General features: G+C 38.8%; 1 protein-coding gene across 1 annotated transcript in view; it reads right to left on the bottom strand.

The window, feature by feature from the left end:
* The window catches only part of LOC149795910 (uncharacterized), a 102,544-nt gene that overhangs the window by 47,737 nt on the left and 31,540 nt on the right, over positions 1 to 23,267 (bottom strand). The window contains exon 4 of the mRNA XM_089964149.1: positions 6,694 to 6,824. Within this exon, the coding sequence (XP_089820275.1) occupies positions 6,694 to 6,824 (131 nt within the window). The remainder of the gene's footprint in view (positions 1 to 6,693; positions 6,825 to 23,267) is intronic.

Raw genomic sequence — 23,267 nt, 5'->3', positions numbered from 1 at the left:
TGCACCAATAAATTCCTTCCCAGGATCAAATCGTAGCTACTATGGTCATTGCAAGGGTCCTCGTTGATAAATTCGTTCAAAATCACATGCACCTTCAGCTGCTGTTTTAATTTATAATGGATCTACTTCCTTATATCTATTTGCAACGTCAACGACACATCTCCAATATATCGTTGTTGTAAATCTTTGCTTCTATAAGCTACCACATGAACGTGACATGCTTGATCAGTTGCATGATTTTGGGATCAAGTCGGATGTCAGGTCTGGTTCTTTTCTCCTGGGTATTTAGCACATGGAGTTAGTGGTAATTTTCCTAATGAAGTATCGATATCACCACCTGTTTTCATACCAGACGAAATCAATTTATATTTATTTGTACCACATTTCACACACTTACCAGTAAGTGTATATCTTTTATTTTTTGTTATTATTGTTATTAATCCACTTGTGGGAGTGGATGCTTTGCATCGAATACAATACAAATCCAATTATTTATTATATTTGTATAACATGGATGTCATTGATTTCTCAGCGACACGAAAGCACGAGCCAGTAAAACATCATCCAGCTACTAAATTCTATCAGAGCAATTATCATAGGTCCATCTGGGTCTGGTAAGACGCAATTATTACCTAATGTATTCAGTAGCTTCGTCAGCTGATGATCGAAGATGTTACGAGATACTTAAAGATTTTAATGAAAATTCAATTTTTTTTGGATGAAGATGGTAATGATATTAATTTTATCACCGATACTGATGAAGCCCCATTAGTAGATGACCTTGACGGATTTATTTATAATTCAGTAGTATATGAGACGTAATGCTGGATAAACAATCAAATCCAGCAAGAATATTTTCTCGATGCAGACACAAAAACACAGACATGATTTATGTTACTCAGCTACATACACAAACACCAGAAGAGATCAGAAATAACTGCAATATTTTAGTTGTGTTTAATGGAGTTGATACACATACTCTGCGAAATATTCATAAGACTTGGTGTAGTGGGGATATGGACATGATTAAGTTCAAAAACATCTTTTCAAAAGCACAATCTGCTCCACACGGATTTATAACAATAAATTTACATGACCCTCGATCGCGATATCGTGTAGGTCTTGATACAGTATTTGGTCGAGAGATTGATATAATAATGATTTAATTACTTACACATTTATAGCAGAAGAGAGGGTGCGACCACAAATGAGTGTCACGGTGGGTAAACAAAATTTTGAAGAAACAAAGACAAAGTAACAAAATTATCTAACCCAGTAAGAGAAATTATATGTGTTAGTTAGAGGCTTCGTTTTGACATTATCTTCTGTTTCTTTGTGCACGGACGAGTGAAGGCGGGTCAAATCCAACTACTTAATGCTTCTTTGGCTATAGTTTAGTTTTATATTCTCTCCATATATGTTTGCACTCCTGGTGTTCATAACCTTGTACTGACACCTGCTCGTTGCACTTTGACAAGTAGTCATCCTCCTGTTTTAAGTTTGTTTTTATCCTATCTAATTGAATCTTTTCAACTTTGATGCTGCTCGTCGTATGTACTTGTGTAGAAACCTTACATGGACTTATATAAGATATTTGTCAGAGTTGGGTAAACAACAGTGGCTCAACATCCCGTTGTTGCACATCAGACAAACACCATCATCTGACTGTGCCAACATCGTACAGTATTATGTGCCGCTTGACCTTTCTATTTGTAGATCTAGTACCAGGGAGTGCAATCTTGTTGATTATGTCGGTAGATTTTGCCTGCAATAAAACGCTGATTGGTGCTACAATTCAGGACTGATAATACAATTGAGGATAGCTGCTCTATCCACATCACGCTATTTAACAATATTAGGCGAAAATCCTTTGTGAATACCATTGATTAATTATATATCTCACAAATACAAATACTGGTGCATTCACTAATCATCTAGTTTGCCCGGTGACTGTGGAAACGTTGATGCGAACATATTCTGGTTATTGTGTAGCGATCCGAATGGCTTTGTGCAGCCCAGCATATTAAATAATTTTGTCTGCTCTTGGTTACAAGTGATTCATTGGAAACTGGACCCCAACGACCTTGGCGGAACAGGATGTCTTTCAGATGGGTATAACATCATGAATACACATGAAAAAGCAATGCATCCTTTCATTCTTGTAATCTCTTAAAACTAGAATGTGGTGACCGTACGTGTGTGCATCATACACACTAATCAAAGCTATCAGTTATATATAAACTTGCTATCTCTATCACTGGCTTAAAATTACTCAAGTTTTACGAAGCTGGGTGTATATACGGCATGTAATACGCATAATAGGCATCAACGACCCTCAGCTTGATATCCACGTTGATCGGGTAAACAAAACTGGAAATATTCTTGTTGAGAAAACAGAGCCACGCTACAATGCATTCCTGTGGATAGCAAATCCTACAGAGTCGCGCAGTATCCTTTATTGGAAACTATACCGTGGTGGCAGCATTCAGAACTTTCAATATGTATCTTTGACAAAAGACCATCGCTGGATAATATACTGGCGTGATCTATCGCCTTTGTGATTAATTAATACTAAATGTAGCTACATTATATGCCTAGTTTAGATGCCGCTCGACTAGCTATACAATTTTCAGAACGTTGGTGGGTTTTATCATCTTTGCGGGTATAATATTTTACCTCTTTACCATCCATGGGAATCGTGATAACAGAACACTGGTAGCTCCTTCAACTGCTGTGGCGGAGTTGAACAGCATATAATGACAGAAGTGATCCGTCCGTTATTCAGTTTTATTTGCGTCCATGTTTGTTGAAATCATAAGGGCATCAACATCAGCTCACAGGCGTCGAGATTCACAGTTAATGTGACATTCGGCTTCCGCAGTCTAGATCTATAACAATATGACTTTACTAAAGGGCAAAAACAAGGCAAAAAAAAACCATAGAGTAGCGAGCAGACACACATAAGGAACTAAAATCACTGTGATCAAGACGGAGTATTTGTGTGTATATATCACAAGACATACATTACATCGAACAGGAGTAGACATTAATGGTGATAAAATATCGCAACCGCTTTGTATTTAACAATTACCGGATCAGATTTGGATCGGAGGTAGATCCAATGAAGATGGACATCACGAACTATAGATATTCAAATCATTTAAGTCACAAAACAATCAGACTAGTCAATTATCGAATGTTCTGCCCTCGATATGTCTCAATCGCGATTTCTTGCACAACGATAACCTTTAACAATTACCTTTCTGTCGGGTATGTAACAATCTCCATCACTCGTGTCGCCATAAACAAGGTTATATTCGAAAAGGATGCGGTTTATATTGCGTCATAGTAATTAGGTAGAAAAGCAAACACTAGTTAGAGAAAAAAGCAGACACGAATGACAGAAGGGATATAACTTGACCTCTTTTGGCATGCGTGCTGCATCGGTTATTTCAGACAGTACTTTTCAGCGATAATGTGATAAACATGTTTTCTGTTAACACTGTCGTATTGCCAGTAGGTCAAATCTACATGTTAGAGGTAGTCTTCAACATGACAGTCTCCCAGGTAGGCGTCAACATGACAGTCTCCCAGGTAGGCATCAACATGACAGTCTCCCAATCTAGACCATTGAAAGTTTACTGTCATGATGGTTATCGAAAACATATAATAGTGGTATATTAATAAATCCATGATCTCTGTACGCTGTCCCATTAATTAAAAAATCAGTTGCTGCATCATTGTTACTGAAGCTGAATAGCGGCGCTCAATTTACAAAAATCACAAGTGCTTAGTAAATGTGGTGGGTGTTGTGAGACTACAGTGACGGCTTTGTCTCTGGTACCGACGTGGTAGGAACTGGACTATTGTGGCATGAATTGGAATATTGTCAGTATTACGATTGCAATAGAGGGTCCAACTTTCAGACTTGGCCTGATTTATGTAGACTAGAATTTCTTCAGCTGACGACAAGTATAGAAACATGGAATGCACCAAGAAATAAGCATACTGCCCGAAGTCTAGCTCAGCTAAAAAGCACACTATATATTTAAGGTACAGCGTCACTCACCATCACTGAATAAGAATTCAAGTTCACATTTGGGAACAAATTTGAAGTCTTGAAAATTGAAATGCGGCCAGCATTGTACAAAGCATGAACTTTTACTGGAAATAAAGAGATGTCACAACGAACAAAGAGCTTGAGGAAGATTCTAAGCCTGAGCTGAACACAAGAACATTCTCGCTGAGATTCATTATAAGCTGGGTGTACTCCTATGTTTGTGGTCTTTTCGCCGATGTTAGAAATAACGTACAGCTTGACATGCTGACATCAACTTCGCTGCCGCCGTATTGTTAGCACGCCTTTGCCATGGGCGGTATTAATGGAACTCTATGCATGTTTTATTTTTTCTTGATGCCTGTGAAACAAGTAACTGTCGTTCATACATAAATACAATCAAATGCAAAAGAAGAAAATTTGTGTTTATTGCGGGAATCTCAACTAAGAGATATTGTATGCACTTATCTTGCTTTTTAATATATATGAAATAATATAAACCGCCTTACGCGTCTTCGCTCACATTTAACATGCAGATTGCCAGTGAAAGATCGTGAGCTGCCACTTAAAGAGTTTAACATTGTATGCCTATTTCTATGGGCAAATTCCAAACACAAAGATTAAACTAGGCTGCCAAAATAAAGAGTCATTGACAACTCAACAGCTAGCCACGTGGCGCATGTTTTGACTATAATAAAATATCAGTACGAAATAAAACCATCTGCCGGGTCGGTTAACAGATTGCACGGTTTGGTTCACGTTAACATTTCCGACTGGAGTTTTACCAGCAAGGTTCTCGAGATTGTGTACCGTTTATTTGTAACGTTTTATCAACAAGATGCTCTAGAAAACACAAAATGGTATTAAAGAAGTGGATAACATTAGAACTAATTTGCATTTCAGCTCATGCGGCAAATGAAAATAGCATTTTACTAATATCTGATCTTATTTAGTACTTAAGTAAATCCAGTCGTCCCCATCCACATAACTGATCCAGCCATATAATTCGTCATTGCCTTCTTCACTAAGTCACTTAAATTATAATCATTTACTTTAAGCAAACCTATGTAATTAATCCGTACAAGTGAACAAACTACTTATGAGGCAGAGTTTCGTCTTATGTTTTACATGTAAATACGTGTTTTGTCTAAACTAACTAAATAACTATATATATATATATATATATATATATATATATATATATATATATATATATATATATATATATATATATATATACAGTGATTCGCATTTTGAAAGGGCAATTCAATTTTGGAGTGGCCGCGAGAAGGGTTTTTTCGGTTATCCTAACAAATACGTATTTTCTAATAATTTGCTTCGATAAAGGTAAACGCTGAAAAACGACCAGCTAAACGCTATCCCCTGTATACTTGTCCAACACCCAGCGGACCACTGGCTATACATCCGGCGCTCTAATTAGGTCCACCGGTGTACTAGTAATTCATTGAGGCAAACTTACCACTTACTACCACATCTGTCTACTTTTATGAGTTTTAATGATTAACATATTAGAACAATATGACCTACGTCCAAATGTAGCTAAGGATCACAATCAGTATGTATCGTCCTATATCCTATCCTGGCTGGATTAGGACTACGACTCTATCCTCTTAAAATAATTATCATAAAAGAGTTAAAAGCAACTGACTTTGTAAAATTCAAAAAATAATTTATTTCCCTACAATATGCTATGAAAATGTAAAAAAGAAGGAACTTTTGGTATTGCGAATTAAATTTAAATAAATCATATAATTACAGACACACGACCTAATAATTCAAGTCCTGAATAAAGTTTAGTATTAATCCAAATTAAACACAACGCCGAAGGTGTTGATGTGTCTGTGCTAGCTCGTAAAGTGTTGGTGTATCAGGGAGCTAACTTTTGGATCACGATCTGACCTCAGTATAGATTGTTTCCTCTTGAAAAATGTATTCATTCACTCACCAAGCGATCCAATCACATTATTTTGAGAAGGAAAGAGAAGTAAACTTTAACTACATATTCAAAGAAAACGTAGGATATTTACGTAGCGGCATCGAGTAAAAATAGCACCAAGTAATACTAAAAACTAAGCGACAAACTAGACTAAAATTGTTACATACTTAAATGGAGGCTCACTGATTTTCTTGTAAGATAAATTGCCTGGTTGTAAACTAGAAATCTAGCTGTAATGTAATTGGAGGTCTTGCCAGTTTAACAGTATCATGACGAGCCATCGACATCACTCGTGACCATGATATGTTTCAGTGGAGTATAATTTCCGTTTAGTCTCTACTTCGGAGAACTAATCCTCAGTCTTTCAGGGGGAAATATATAAATGTATATTATAGGAGCACGGGCTGGAATAATAATAATAATAATTACTTCCACCACCACTACTACTAATACCAATATTGTTCGCCTTGTGTAGCCTATTTAATATTTGTTAAAACCGTATAAGATTCTCTCAATCTAATTTCCATAATGGAATACAGAATGATTTGCACTTTTGATGCAAACTATTAAATATTGCTTAAGGTTTTGTCAATAATAGATTAAATAGGATCCACGAAGGTTGTATATGACAAATGTTTTATCCTGAATTAAGGATGGTAAAATAGTTTTCAGATCTTACCATGTAGAACCACGTGATGTTTGGGTCAGGGAAGGCACATTTCTCTGTCTTACAACTTAAGGTGATAGATTCGATGCCAAGGTCTCCATCAGGTGGGATGGGTTCAACAATTCTAACATTACCTGGTGGTGCTGAAGAAAACAAAATAAGAATTGATCAGAAAAACGTGTTTACTTCATAAAGGAAATGCGATTTTTGGGGGAAAATGTCTTATAAAATTTGTATATCTGCCTTAAATATTTTGATCGTTACTTTATGTGATTTATAAAGCAAATACATGTAAAATGATGTGTATTATACATGAATGTTTAAGAGTTGTATATGAGAGAACGAGAGAGTGTGTGTGCACGGTGGACTCTTGCTCCACACATCCTAACCCAGTTTCATCTGTACGTGGTGTTTGGCCAAGAGCTGCAACTCACAGAGAGGGAAACAGACATAGAGAGACAAAGATAGCCAGAGAGAGAGAGAGAGAGAGAGAGAGAGAGAGAGAAGGGGGGAGTATTAAAGAGAGACTATACCAAGAACTTTTCATTTTTTTTAGCATATTGCCTCCCAAAAGTGTAGCTAAAATATGCTTATCTAGTACATTCTGCGTGCGTAAAAGGAGAACAGTCGGTCAGTTACTAGACTAGCCAGACTGCGTCACCTAATTGTAGATAGACTGGTTGAAACTGAACAGATATGTTGTCCCATTACTAAAACCTTTTCTAGTATGGATAGTTAAACCATTTCGTTTTCGATGTAACGCTCTCGTGTTATGCCAAATAAAACGGTTTGTATACTACATGCGGTCTGCATTTTGCACGGAATAAATTCCTTACATGCAACCAATGAGAATCAAATTTAACATGCTCCATAAAAGTAGTAGTAGTAGCAGTAGTGATAGTAGTAGTAGTAGTTGACACCCTAGGGACACGTAGACTTCTATGTTAAAAAAGTGGACCGGCACTTGGGAGACAAAAATTATTGGGATACGTAGACTTCAGTGTTAATAGAGGGGTTTTCACTTGGGTGACAAATTAAAATATATTGGGCTTGTGTTGGGACGAAAGGAAAATGGAACAGGGTGTGTGTGTCTATATAGGGACAAGGGAGTGATAGGGACAAACAAAACGCAGAAATAGATATACACAGACATAGACATAGTCACACAATCGAACTATCAACTATACCATAGAAAGACAAAACTATTTGAGCAAATATAATCAGTATCTCTTTTCCAGAGATATTGTTAGCCCTGTGTTTGAGAGCTCCACAGCACAACACAGGTTACGCTGACTACAATCTCTGTCGCAATTTACTCTTGCTGTTTGGATCCAAGATTGGTGATAAATGGCCTGACTATCCAATTCCTAAGTTTGTGGGATGCTGTGACTCAGGCTACCACTCTTGTCACTATCTTTCTAACTCCTCCAATTCTCAATCTGGGGGCAGCGACTCTCTGTGGTGGTAGCAGTTGTGTTGCTTGGTATTGTGGTGGTGTCCTCACCGTATGTTTCACCTCACTAGTTTGTCTTAGGATGAGGTGAGGCAAACTTGGTGTTTTCCTTTGCTCTTCTTTCTTCTTTTTCATCTCCTCTTCTTCCTTTTTTACACTTTCCCGGATCTCCTCCATGGCCATCTCATCAAGAAAGCGAAGCGCCTACTCAGATGTGTCTGGAGTTCTTACATTACGTTTCTGCTCATTTTGTTGCATTGGATACGTAGCAGCGGTAGCCATCCTGTCGAGATCTCCGCTTTATCACTCCGAAGACCGGACGTGAAGGAAAACAACCCGTCACACAAAACAACCAATCACAGATCATACCCAAAACATAGATCGCGTGGACCTAAAAGAAACACTATCTTTAACATTTTTCAAACACACGTTATCACCACCAATGCATACAATCATATATCACACACACACACACACACACACACACACACACACACACACACATTATCATACAAGCACGGGAAACGAAGCGTTTACACACTTCTATCTTTTTACCTATAACCACACCAGTATACAAACACACAAGTACGCAAATCTGGCAATATAATGTAATCTATTTTCTAGAGATAGGGGTAGCACTGAAAATAGCTGTTTCGTTTTAAGGATATTGGCAACCCCTTATCGCCTGGGAATACATCCCCGTCTCGCTGAAAATTTACCCACGAGACACGGCCTGATTCTTTGAAAGTATAAAGAAAACATAATTGTCCACACGGCAGTCCACGAATACTATTTCTTACCCTGCTGTTGTTGTTGATGCTCATCTCACTGCTGTTGTTTTTTCTGCGTTCTGTATTTCCTTGTTTTTAAGGTTCTTGATCTTGACAGGTTATTGTATTTCATAGTAAATGTTTCCATTGTGGAGTTGTTTTTTGTAAGGTTTGAGTTATTGCAGTAGCGCCTGTTGTGGAATTTCTGTTTTGTCTTGCATTGGTACTCTTACGTCCAGAGTAGTTCCTGTTCATGATTGTACTGATGCTGTTGTCGTCAATGGTTTCGTTTACATGGATATAGCAGAGATCTCCTGTCGGATGGTTCCTCTCCTAGATCCATTCCTGGAGTTACCATTATGCCAGATGTTGATGTTGGTACTGTTGCTCATACATTTATTGGTGTCGATTTAATGCTAGTGGTTGATAATCAGGTCTTCTTATTTAGATCAGGTTTATCCGGAGTTTACGTATTCTCAGTTTCCTCGATATCCGAGAGCTCCGAACTTGCATATTTCTCAACCTCGTTGCTTTTTAAGCTCGTAATAGGCTGAACACTGCTCACCCCAACAGGGTTTCATTGCCGTTGTTGATGTATTTGTCATCGTACCCAGTGCTGATGATAAGTTGAGGTGGGCCTCTCTAGTGGATTTGTAGTTTTGGAGCTAGTTCTAGTGTATTTAACGCTCGGGATAGTAGCAGTGACAACGTCAGCGGTAGGTTGAATTTGCGTGTTTACTACACGCTACCTTGCTTTTTCCTCCGATGTTCTCACGTTTGTCGGTTTTCTTCTCCTTTGACGGCTTCTCCAGTTATTGTAAATTGTTCTATCTTCCCAAACTAGCAATAATGTTGTACGTCTTGCTTGGCCTTGAAGACTCTATCCAGATTCAATTTATGCAAAGCTGTTTAATCGCATTTAGAGCCTCTATTGGGATTAGTATTTCCATCTCTGGCTATCTTTATGGCAATTTTTGTTGCTGTCTTAGTTGAGGAATCGATTCCAATGAATTGATGGCCAGACTAATCTAATCTGTTCTCAAATTAGCCTCGCTTTACCCCATTTGGTCATGCGCGACGTGTTTATGTCCGCACAACGGTCTAATTAATTAATCACCGTGAAGGAAAAAGATCCTCATCCGCCGCGCATTTATGTAAACGAAGTGTGTTAATTGATATGTCTCTTTCCGGATCATTGATGCCCCATGGGACATACGATGGGCGGGAATAGAAACACAAATGTCCATCGTCTTAGTCTGTATCTATTGTTAGACGCTAATTGGGGATAAGCACCCATTCATAGCGCCACTCCGGTTCCGTGCTTACAAGCTCATCGGGGTACCTGTTGATTTAGATGAGTGGAAATAGTTCCACATTTTGTCATGTCATGGTCCGAGCAAGGATAAGGATGAGAGGGGCTCGGCAAGGGACGACAAGTGGTGGGGAGGTGGAGTAAGGTGGTTCAATTCTCTCAACTCATTTTGCGTATCCTGTACAGGCCCTTGTTCTTGTCGATGCTCTTGCTTATTGCTTATTTATTCCTGTTTATTTTTTTATTCCCATTTTTATTTCTATCAAATCCCCATTTTGAGAGGTGTTTCTTTTCGGAAATATGGCAATTTGAGTTGTTACTTTTGTAAGGGGATTGGTGATTCATCGAAGTGATGAAGGTCTCTCATTTGATTTGTGAGAGAAAAAAAGCCCAGCATAATCGTCTTACGCAATGCCATGGCCGCGTTGTTTTCCCTATCTATGACGTTGCCTCGTGCAGGGTCAAGTACGACCTCGGTTTAATCTTCAGGGCAAACTTAGGTTCGAATTGTCTGGTACATAAGATCTTGCCATCTCCACTGACGTCGATCTTGGACACTTTGTAATGCTTCAACGCGAAAGGATTGGCAGTGACGGTTTCGTTGAGGGCTTCATTGCTGATGATACCAATGAATAAACGTTTGGCTAACTATGCTTGTAAAAGCCTTCGATCTTGGATCGGAATCCAGAGGAAATAGTCAAGGTTTTCACTTCCACTAGTATAGGAAACTTGGATGTCGTTCTGCTCAAAATGTCATCGATATCGTTACCCGCTTTAGGTAACATTTTACACGTAGCACGTAGAACCTGGCGTCTTGGGTGATAGTTTTGTACTCACTGACATTGACCATCAAACGGAAAATGATACTGCTTTGATTCAGTCTCAGGCTAAAATCCATTAAGTTTAGTGAATACTTCTATTGTAACCACCTGCCCAAAGGCAAACAATCCATTGCTTATAAATTACGTCCTTGCAGGATTTTGTTTCGACTTTCAAAAAGCCAGTACTGACAGAAATGTCAGCTTCTGTCACCGCTGAACTTGTCCACGCCCGCTTTGTCAGGTTGTCATGCTTCGCAAGCATCCAGATGAGTGTTCTTAGCTTTTTATCCGTACGTCAACATATTTTCTATGTAAGATTGGTAAGGGTAAGTATCCATGCTGCTGCAAACTAGTTTGTTTTTCAAGTACAAATCCAATTCGCTGAACAAGGAATGTATGAAATTGTTGACCGGATCTACTCTGGCATCATCTCTTGGGGCGGTGTCGTCCGTTGTGAGAACTTTGACTTTCAGGTAACTGCTATTCAGATCGAGGTACTCTTATGGCCGTCCTTTGAGTTCAATTTCGATGGGGGCTGAGATCGTCAAAGAGGGGACGGCATGAAATTCTACCCATAAAGATTCTTGCTTCGTTATCATGGTGGGTTCATTGGAAACAGATGCTTTTCTGACTCTCGGTGTATCGCGTGTTCTGTTTAATAATCAAAGACATCTAATTTTCTTACGGTTCTTTTTTTTTCTCGCAACGTTTGTGAAGTCCTCTGGAGGGGTGTCTTTGTCGTCTTTTTCTGTGTTGTCGTTGCTGTGGTGCGAGAGAAGAAGGAATGCTTTGCTTTGCAGCGTTCAGCGCATTTGCAGGAGTTTCTTGGCGACCCCAAATGCATTGTCCAGTTTGAAGCAACACATTTTTGCTTGATCTCAAGAAGGCTTCTTTGGGGTTTCGTTTGTCGATGATGACATTTTTGAGAAATTATTTTCCTGGCGTCAAAGTGGCCTCTTTCAAGTCGTGCAAACTTCTTGTCACCATCGGTCTCAAGACGGGTGCCACCGAACGAAATGCTGATTTCAGCATATTCCTAAACCATGTTCTCTTTGTCGAGCGACTCCTCGGAACACAGGATACATTACTTAAAAGTCGTAAGAGAATCGTTTTCGAAAATGGCGTTTCACCGTGACTTTTCTTTTCGAGAATGAAATATTTTGTCGCAGATCTCGTTTTCTACCAGTGTTGACACTGTCGAAATACGTCTTTCTGATGGACAAAAAATAGTGATGTACAAATTCGCGGTGAACGTGATAAGTGTTTCCAAGTTTTTCGCAAACAGCGGCGACTCAATCCACTTTACAAGATAATGCAGTAGAGAGTACAGAAGACAGAAGATGGTGTGACATATCGCGTGTTGCATTTTGATGATGTCACAATGAACATTCCATTCATTCCCTGAGTCAATAATTAATTTAATTAATTTTGCATTGCGGAAAACTAAAATGTATTGGTAATATGTCAAAATTTATGATCAAACATTAGTAACAAAAGTAATCAAAAAGATTTGGTGCGTTCTCAACGATTGTTCAGACATGCAAAGGGCTTTCACGTGTGACTACCATATATACTGAGATGGCATAAATCATATTTTTCATACTCTTATTACAGGGTCTAGATACACCATCATGCAGAATTGCTGTTCATTGTCAGACTGAGAGGATATTTAAGAAAAATCAAAAAAGCAAACGATACATATAAAATTGCATTAACTAAGCTCAGTATAATTATGAAAGCGTTTGACTCAGTAGACCAAACACTCGTGAACTTATTATTAAGAAATGAGACACTTTAATTGATACACATATTCATGTGAAATTCTCCTCTGTGTGAAAACCACGATGATCAGTATACACATCTAACATTTCACCTATTAAACAGGTTGTGAAGTAAATGTCCAGCAAGTAAAGAGAAGGATCAAAGGCATTGCAAACTTTCCTGTATTTTTCAGCATTCACCATGAGACTCATGCTAAAAATGAGCTTACTTTGTCAATGTTACTTTGCATAAGTCCATTTTTAAAATGTTGACAAACACATTTAAGCTATGTACAGATGACATCACATTTCAAGAAATAAAAGTAATGTTAAGTTTGCTTAACACCTTTTTCTCTAGAGCCATACAAATCTGGAGAACCAGAGCGTGGAGGTGTACACAATATCATTGCAGACAGGCATGTTCAGATACAGCACCACAGTGTGGAGGTGAACACTATTATTACAGACAGGCATGTTCAGATACAGCACCACAGTGTAGAGGTGGATACTATTATTACAGACAGGTATGTTCAGATACAGAACCACATTATGGAGGTGTACACAATATCATTACAGACAGGCATGTTCGGATACAGAACCACAGTGCTGAGGTGGATACTATTATTACAGACAGGCATGTTCAGATACAGAACCACAGTGTGGAGGTAGACACTATTATTACAGACAGGCATGTTCAGATACAGAACCACAGTGTGGAGGTAGACACTATTATCACAAACAGGCATGTTCAGATACAGAACCACAGTGTGGAGGTAGACTATTATTATAGCCAGGCACGTTTAGATACAGAACCACAGTGTGGAGGTGGACACTATTATTACAGACAGGCATGTTCAGATACAGAACCATGGTGTGGAGGTGGACACTATTATTACAGACAAGCATGTTCAGATACAGAACCACCGTGTGGAGGTGTACACAATATCATTACAGACAGGCATGTTTAGATATAGAACCACAGTGCTGAGGTGGATACTATTATTACAGACAGGCATGTTCAGATACAGAACCACAGTGTGGAGGTAGACACTATTATTACAGACAGGCATGTTCAGATACAGAACCATGGTGTGGAGGTGGACGCTATTATTACAGACAGGCATGTTCAGATACAGAACCACAGTGTGGAGGTGTACACAATATCATTACAGACAGGCATGTTTAGATACGGAACCACAGTGCTGAGGTGGATACTATTATTACAGACATGCATGTTCTGATACAGAACCACAGTGTGGAGGTAGACACTATTATTACAGACAGGCATGTTTAGATACAGAACCGTGGTGTGGAGGTGGACGCTATTATTACAGACAGGCATGTTCAGATACAGAACCATGGTGTGGAGGTGGACACTATTATTACAGACAGGCATGTTCAGATACAGCACCACAGTGTGGAGGTGGACACTGTAGACAGGCATGTTCAGATACCGAACCACAGTGTGGAGGTGGACACTATTATTACAGACAGGCATGTTTAGATACAGAAATGGATCAGACAGAATATGAGAGCCACAAATTATTATGATGTGTGACATGTAGCCAAGGGTATGTAGATACTGCAATTTTTACTACACTGAATGATACTATTTGATAAAACTTGTATGCAAGCACGCATAGTAATATAACAGCTTTATGTTTAAAGTTAAATTTAAATAGTGTACATATCACTAGGAATACAGTCAACCCCCACCCACCCTTAGTAATTATGGTCCCTTCTCCCCAGCCCTGCACATGCACACACAAAAGGGAGAATCTAAGGCAAATAAACTCGAACTTGAAAAATTTTAATCAAAACATAGCTAACACACTCTTTTTATAGTACATATTCAAAATCATATATCGCAACAAAAATTATTATTATTATTATCATTCATTCATTCATTCATTATACTATGATTTTTATGTATGTTAAAATGAATACTATTTAAGTCTTGTTTCTAATTATTAATTCTCTTTGGTAAATTGTCAGTGTGAATATAGGCAGTGGACGACAATTTTCAGAATTACTGTTGTAACAGTTTTTTTTTCAGACTATGTTGAAGAATTGTTGGTAGTACTGGAGGAAGTGGTCAGGAAGCCGGAAGTAGTGAATGGGGCCACCCTAGCCTCAATGGGAATTATCATTACAGAGACCCCTGGGCCACTCTAGCCTCAATGGAAAATTAACATGGAGAAAAATCGTGGGCCACTCTAGCCTCAAGGGGAATTTAACATGGGAAATAGTCTTGGGCTACTCTAGCCTCAAGGGGAATTGAACATGGAGAAAAAACCCTGGGCCACTCTAGCCTCAAAGGGAATTGAACATGGGGGAATAAAGTGTGGGTCTATCTAGGGACAAGGGGAATTGAACATATGGAAATTGAACATGGTGGATCTGTATAGCGTCAAGGGGAATTGAACATGGTGGGACTGTCTAGGGACAATGATGATAGAGGGTCAAACACAACAGAGACAGAGACATACATACAGTAGTACAAGCGTGAGATTTATATATAAAGCATTACCAAGACCTGAAATCTTGATGGGGTGTTCAAAAATTTGCATAATTGTAATGATGCTATAAATAGCGATAATCAAGGAAATGCTCAACGACAAAATGTATGTGACTAAAAGTAACGTTAAAATGACGAAATTGTCCCAGAATTTAAAGGAAAATAAACATATCCTCGAAAATTAAGTTACAATGGTTTAGACTAAAATGGATAAAATTAGTAACTGCTTACAATATCAACTTCTGTGACGATCGTGGATAAATACCTATGTATCTATAATCAGCTGAAATTCCTATGAAATCCCACTATCTATTTATAGCTCCAACTTGTGGGTTTTTCCTTTGGAAAATCCCACTATCTTTTTATAGCCTCAGCTTGAGTGACGTTCCTGTTTATGAATTCTAGTATATATGTATAGCTACAAAATGTGGAAATCCCCAAGTCGATATTTATAGTCTCAAAATTTCCAGCGTCAGTGACGTCACTGTACTGAACACTAGGGGTTAAATGGCAACAGTGTTGCAAGTGGCTGACCTGAATACGCGCTACTGTAGGTAGGTAGGTAGAGTGTATCTGATAGGGATAAAGTGAGTTTTATAGGGAAAAACAGAGACCAATACACACACACACACACACACAACATACGCGCGCAGACATACGCACACACACACACATACACACATACACACACACAGAGGGAAGAGGAAAAAACAAACCCCAAATATACTATCAACACAGAAGGGAGATAATACAAACCCCAAATATACTATCAACACAGAAGGGAGATGATACAAACCCCAAATAAACTATCCACACAAACGGACGCGAACTCATACAAACCCCAAATATACTATCAACACAGAGTGAAGAAGAAAAAGTTTTTTGAAAGCACCTAAGCCCTCACCTGCAATGACCAACTCTGCCAAACACCTACACCCCCCACTCCCAACACTACAAAACCCATTTAACCCGTTATTTTATGGCATCAGTGTGTGATTTAGGAAACATCAAGACACAAAATGATGGATGAATAGACTGACTATTGTTTACGGACTTGCATGCCTAAAGAGCGTGCGTGAAGGAAAACATCCTTCCATTTCAATTCTAACTAAAACGTGATCCAGAGGGATAGAGAGAGGTGAAAGAGCACAATTTCATAAAGTGTGAGTAAAAACAAAACACGCCATCCTTATTATACAATGTCAAGACCAAGAGACACTTACGTTTTCTTTCTGGTCTATTCTCTTTTAGAAGGTAGTATGAAATTTCACATCAGGGCCAACGCATCGGCTCACATTGTCAATTTTTCCATTTCCATGTCTTTACTGGCACAAGTTCTTCATCAACTTCAATTTCTTCTTCTTCTGAATCCCTCTTCTCTGTTTCGTCTTGTTTCTGTTTCTTCTCTTTTCTCGTAGGGCACTCTGAATTCCAGTGTCCTTTCTCCTGACAACGATATTAGGTATCTTGACTTTTGTCTCTCTTTCTTAGACGAAGCAGGTATTCTGGAGACAAATACACATTTACCTTTGCAGATATAGCAAACTTCATTAGCACACACTTTCGTATGACTCTCATCAAATCAACGACCAAAAGAATAAGTTTTGTTGCCACTTTCGCATGTGAATTATGCTTTCGTATGACTTTTAGCAAATATTTGACCAACAGGTCGATCTGTGCTGACTCTTCCATCTTCTTGATCGTTTGAGAGTGGAATGAATACTCTGACGCTAAGACACTCTCCTTATATACAGGGACCTGCTGCGTATGAAACCTAGTCAAATGTAATTTTGCAACAAGATGAAACGATTTCATTGAGGAAGTAAAAGGCAATGATGTACCGTACGCCTCACACAAAACCTGAAGTGTTAGCTCAGATCCGTGTCAGCGATTTCGAAGACGACATAACTGAGCTTTCATCAATGCTCTCCATTTATACCACAAAACCACGAGTCCTGATTCACGCCAAAAGAAATTTCGTTCGGTCCATAAAAAATAGTATCACATCTGAGAAACGCAAAAACGAACTTCCAGAAAACTGAGAACGACGGCTTACACCTACAACGTGAAATGTATGAGTTCAAGTAGTGCGTAAAACTTAGTCAAATTAAATTTTTATAGTCAAGACGAAACGATCTCTTTTCGAAGAAGAAAGCAGACACCAAGCGACAATGGCGATCCGTGTCACACAACACTTTTCAAAATGTATATGATCAGAGGTTTGTTCTAGCTATCTGCACGGTTAAATTAAATGTTGATGTATTTTGCAATAAGACGGACACAATTTCCATGGGATCGCCCATGGAACCATTGTTCGTGCATTAGTTTAATTTTTTAAAATATTTTTTTATGTAAATCGCCTATAGGATAGACCCAGTAAAACATGGCCATTCTCGTCACTGTGTGAATAGCTACTCAAGTCAATTCGAAGTGAACGCGGTAAGAAAATAAGTATAGCCAATGAAATGGCTTACAACGGGTGATGCATTGTTTTGTTCTAGGACTGTGTGGCATAATAATCCCTATGTTCTTGCGTTGTTACCATTACAGTGCAGACAGACTGAAATGTGAACTTACAAGCCCTCTTTGTGTGTGTTGTACCATTTCTTCTTACCACATCAAAATACTGAGCGTCACAGTATTGGTTCGCGTTTTCAAGCTGACCATTCTTTTATATCTCACTTAAACATTTTAACATAAACACTCACACTCACATCGGTAGAGTCAGAACAGACGTGTTACAGTACTAACTAATAAATTTGGGGTTTGGATGAAGTAAAGAACCGAAAGTACAGTGAAACTCAAGGATGATGACCCAATCTGTCTGTCTATTGATGCGTGTATTTACTTAAGAAGAAATATGACCTCCAAAACACAAAGAGATACGGCAAGCATGATTAGAATGAACATAACGATGTTTTCCTTTACGCCCGTGTAATTTAGAGTTTCAATCCTCTTTCAAAACAAACTTGGTCTCCTTTTGTAGGGCTTGAAATAATAAAAAACCTGAAAAAATCTTAAGCACTTTGCTATAGATAATTTCATCAACAGACTAAACAACATAAATACCGTTACAACAATAGAAAGCCTTAAATCTTCTATCAAAAAGAAATGCATCAAAAAATTAAAGATTAACGATAACTAACCAATGAAACCGAATTTAACAAAGGCCGTGACAAGTGAAGAAATGTCTCTCACTTTGGAAAGGTAGGCGAATGTATTCTGTCATGAACCATCAACTTGAAAAAAAATTATAAACAGAGAGAAACCTGAATTCAAAATTCAGTTGTTTTTTTCTTCAAAATTGTTTCGTTTCTTTTTTCTTTTTTTGGAACAAATCTAAGCACTAATATAGAGTGGAAAAGGGAAAATGCACATACAAGCTTTGATATTTCTGAAAAAAGGAGGGGATATTCCTAACGTTCATAACCACCTATATATGCTTGGACTTGTCTGTGACTTATCCACAAAACAAGATGTACATATTTCTGGTCAAGCTGCAAGTGTGTGCGTGTTTTTGAAAATGGTAAAAATTGGATATACAATTTTCTCGTGACACTTATAAAGTGAAGAGTCTGTGCAAGTGTCAAAAGCCAAAGTCATATAAGTTTTGTATTTTGTACGGCTTGTAAAGATTTCCACTTTAGAAAATGTGAAGTATCACAAGTTATTATCACAAACAAAAGTGGAACATAGGGGCTTGGAAGAAAGAAAATAACCCAGACAGTTGGTGTCATCAAGAGTGCTAGAGACGGTACCCGAACTTGCTTGCTTGCTTACTTGAATTAAAGTGATTTTCGCTCTAATGGAGCATATATCACTGGTTTAATAACGCACCACGTGATTTTTAAATACTCCTGGGGAAGGAAAGAGAGCCTCATCCCCCAGGCTTTTATGTACTCACAGACTACTTTTAAATTTAGCCACTCAGGTGTAGGACTAACTAGTCTTTAACAACCTGACTGAAAGGCTTTAAACATGAGTGGGAATAGTCTCACCACACACTCATTTTTCTGTCCGAGCGTGGTAAAGGAGGGAAAAGGTGCTCAGCAAGACAGCCATGGGTGATAAGTACTCAACAAAACGCTAGCCCGTACTTATTTCAAATCAAGTCCCGTTTTTGCTAATGGACAGTAAAAAGTACCAATAATGTGTTAACCACTTGTGCAATTAGTTCAAATCTAACGATTCTGTTAAATTTCCTACTTCCTAACATATCTATCTAATATTAGTACTTAGTGTACATAAAAATAGCCATACTGATCTTATTTAAATTATTATGTCTAAGCGACATATACCAGTTTGGTCACTGTTACGTTTAAAAAGTTAAGTTTGTTGCGGTGTTCCAATGGGTCAAGTTTGTTTCGAGAATAGTTTAGTCAAGGAGGGATACCAAGCCAAATATGGTTCCCTAGTTAATAAAAAACAATCTTTTGGAGCCCTAAAAAAGGCTGTTTTTTTCTGTTAGAAGGTAACACGTCTCTCTTTTGCTTTCACGTTCTTTCCCGCACTCCTAGTCTCATGATTCTTGATATCAGGAAATGCGTAGCCATGATGGGCGGCAATGTAAGCAGCGGCTTCTACCAGTTGACTGAGGGGGTATCCAGTGTAGGTTTGTCTGTAGAATTGGGGAAGAACTCTGACCCTAATCCCCATTGAGAAGGTCTTGATTTAAAGGTGTCTAGAGATTTGTAGGCAACGTATTGTATGGCTCTAATAAACTACCCTGCTTTGTTGACGTCATACAATGCTTGATCTAGTCTCATTTCGGTGTACTTCTCAACGAGTGTCAGCGTTCCCCCTCCTCCTCCTCCTCAATCGCCTCAATTTCCTCTTCTGGTTCTGATACTAATTCTTTAGTTGAGGTAGACAGTTTCAAATCCGCTGTTATGGTGTCTGTCGCTGTTATTGTTGCTGTGGTTGTTCTTTCAGCTGAGATTGCCTGTAGTATCGGAGTGAGAAAAGAACGTTGTTGTTGTTGTAGGGTTTAACGCCATTTTTCAGCACGCGATAGGCTATACATGGTGGCCAGTATTAATGGTGGAGGAAGAACCCGGAAAAAAACCCGGAAAGAACCACCGACCCACGAGAAGCTACTGGCAAGCTTTCTCACATACCCACATTAGCCGAATCCGAGACTCGAACCCACGCAGACAAAGGTGAGATGACAGTGATCCGTAACGGAGAGCGCTTTAGACCACTCGGCCACTCGGGGCCCCAGAAAAGAACGTAGTGCCTCCGATAATTACATTTGAGTTTGCCATACCGTTTGTCTAACATAATTGGCCCTTTGTTTTGCCACCACTCTTTCCGGGGCAGGTTGTTTGTTAGGTATAGTCGGATGTTGACTAGATGTTATTTGTGTTCTCGAGGTGGGTGGAGTGCTAACTGGCTAGGTCTACATTTCTTGCTCCCGCTACTGTTGCGTATATTTCTTCCCTCCACACCGAGTTCTGGGCCTAATTCTTTTAATTTCGTTGTACCCGAACTTACATTATCCATATTATCACCAACAAAAAAACACACAAACCTATAAGAAACACTCACTCACTTTTTTACAGAACATTACTATTTTTAAAATTTTGATAAGTGACGGAAACGAAAGACTTAGAGTCGCACTTTCTAACCAAGATAAAGAAACCATGTACTGATAGACTCACTTCTGTATTTTTTCTTCTAACTGACTAACATATCATAGGCAATGGAATGTTATTTCTTTTCGAGAGTATGGAGTAGCCCTGAATATTTTTTTGGGAACTTGAAGCTATGGCGGTCGCTTAGGTTATAAGATGGCGACCTCCTCTGACGACAGGCTTTCTCACAGGATAAGGTCTGCTTCTTCGGAAAAGAGAAGAAGAACTCTTTGGTGTCGATACAACTGTTGACAAAGCCTCTGTCAGGTTCATGCTGCTGCTGTTGCTGCTCTCTCTGCTGTTTATGAAGTCTGTACTTCTCCATCCATTCTTCTTTCTCCTTCTTGAATTCCTTCTTGAAGAGCTCTTCTTTCAGGTCTGATACCGAAGCCAGAAGAGATAGAAAATGTGAGAATGCTAAAAGTCAGGTTTTCAGTGCAGATCGCTAGAACAAACCTCTGATCATATACATTTTGAAAAGTGTTGTGTGACACGGATCGCCATTGTCGCTTGGTGTCTGCTTTCTTCTTCGAAAAGTGATCGTTTCGTCTTGACTATAAAAAATTAATTTGACTAAGTTTTACGCACTACTTGAACTCATACATTTCACGTTGTAGGTGTAAGCCGTCGTTCTCAGTTTTCTGGAAGTTCGTTTTTGCGTTTCTCAGATGTGATACTATTTTTTATGGACCGAACGAAATTTCTTTTGGCGTGAATCAGGACTCGTGGTTTTGTGGTATAAATGGAGAGCATTGATGAAAGCTCAGTTATGTCGTCTTCGAAATCGCTGACACGGAACTGAGCTAACACTTCAGGTTTTGTGTGAGGCGATACGGTACATCATTGCTTTTTACTTCCTCAATGAAATCGTTTCATCTTATTGCAAAATTACATTTGACTAGGTTTCATACGCAGCAGGTCCCTGTATATAAGGAGAGTGTCTTAGCGTCAGAGTATTCATTCCACTCTCAAACGATCAAGAAGATGGAAGAGTCAGCACAGATCGACCTGTTGGTCAAATATTTGCTAAAAGTCATACGAAAGCATAATTCACATGCGAAAGTGGCAACAAAACTTATTCTTTTGGTCGTTGATTTGATGAGAGTCATACGAAAGTGTGTGCTAATGAAGTTTGCTATATCTGCAAAGGTAAATGTGTATTTGTCTCCAGAATACCTGCTTCGTCTAAGAAAGAGAGACAAAAGTCAAGATACCTAATATCGTTGTCAGGAGAAAGGACACTGGAATTCAGAGTGCCCTACGAGAAAAGAGAAGAAACAGAAACAAGACGAAACAGAGAAGAGGGATTCAGAAGAAGAAGAAATTGAAGTTGATGAAGAACTTGTGCCAGTAAAGACATGGAAATGGAAAAATTGACAATGTGAGCCGATGCGTTGGCCCTGATGTGAAATTTCATACTACCTTCTAAAAGAGAATAGACCAGAAAGAAAACGTAAGTGTCTCTTGGTCTTGACATTGTATAATAAGGATGGCGTGTTTTGTTTTTACTCACACTTTATGAAATTGTGCTCTTTCACCTCTCTCTATCCCTCTGGATCACGTTTTAGTTAGAATTGAAATGGAAGGATGTTTTCCTTCAAGCACGCTCTTTAGGCATGCAAGTCCGTAAACAATAGTCAGTCTATTCATCCATCATTTTGTGTCTTGATGTTTCCTAAATCACACACTGATGCCATAAAATAACGGGTTAAATGGGTTTTGTAGTGTTGGGAGTGGGGGGTGTAGGTGTTTGGCAGAGTAGGTCATTGCAGGTGAGGGCTTAGGTGCTTTCAAAAAACTTTTTCTTCTTCACTCTGTGTTGATAGTATATTTGGGGTTTGTATGAGTTCGCGTACGTTTGTGTGGATAGTTTATTTGGGGTTTGTATCATCTCCCTTCTGTGTTGATAGTATATTTGGGGTTTGTATTATCTCCCTTCTGTGTTGATAGTATATTTGGGGTTTGTTTTTTCCTCTTCCCTCTGTGTGTGTGTATGTGTGTATGTGTGCGTATGTCTGTGCGCGTATGTTGTGTGTGTGTATTGGTCTCTGTTTTTCCCTATAAAACTCACTTTATCCCTATCAGATACACTCTACCTACCTATCTACAGTAGCGCGTATTCAGGTCAGCCACTTGCAACACTGTTGCCGTTTATCCCCTAGTGTTCAGTACAGTGACGTCACTGACGCTGAAAATTTTGAGACTATAAATATCGACTTGGGGATTTCCACATTTTGTAGCTATACATATATACTAGAATTCATAAACAGGAACGTCACTCAAGCTGAGGCTATAAAAAGATAGTGGAATTTTCCAAAG

Source organism: Sinohyriopsis cumingii, chromosome 7 (genome assembly GCF_028554795.1).
Source record: "Sinohyriopsis cumingii isolate HCF-2022 chromosome 7, ASM2855479v2, whole genome shotgun sequence".
NCBI lineage: Eukaryota > Metazoa > Mollusca > Bivalvia > Unionida > Unionidae > Sinohyriopsis > Sinohyriopsis cumingii.
The sequence above is the reverse complement of the archived record's forward strand: the minus strand, read 5'-3'. Positions and strand labels throughout refer to the sequence as shown.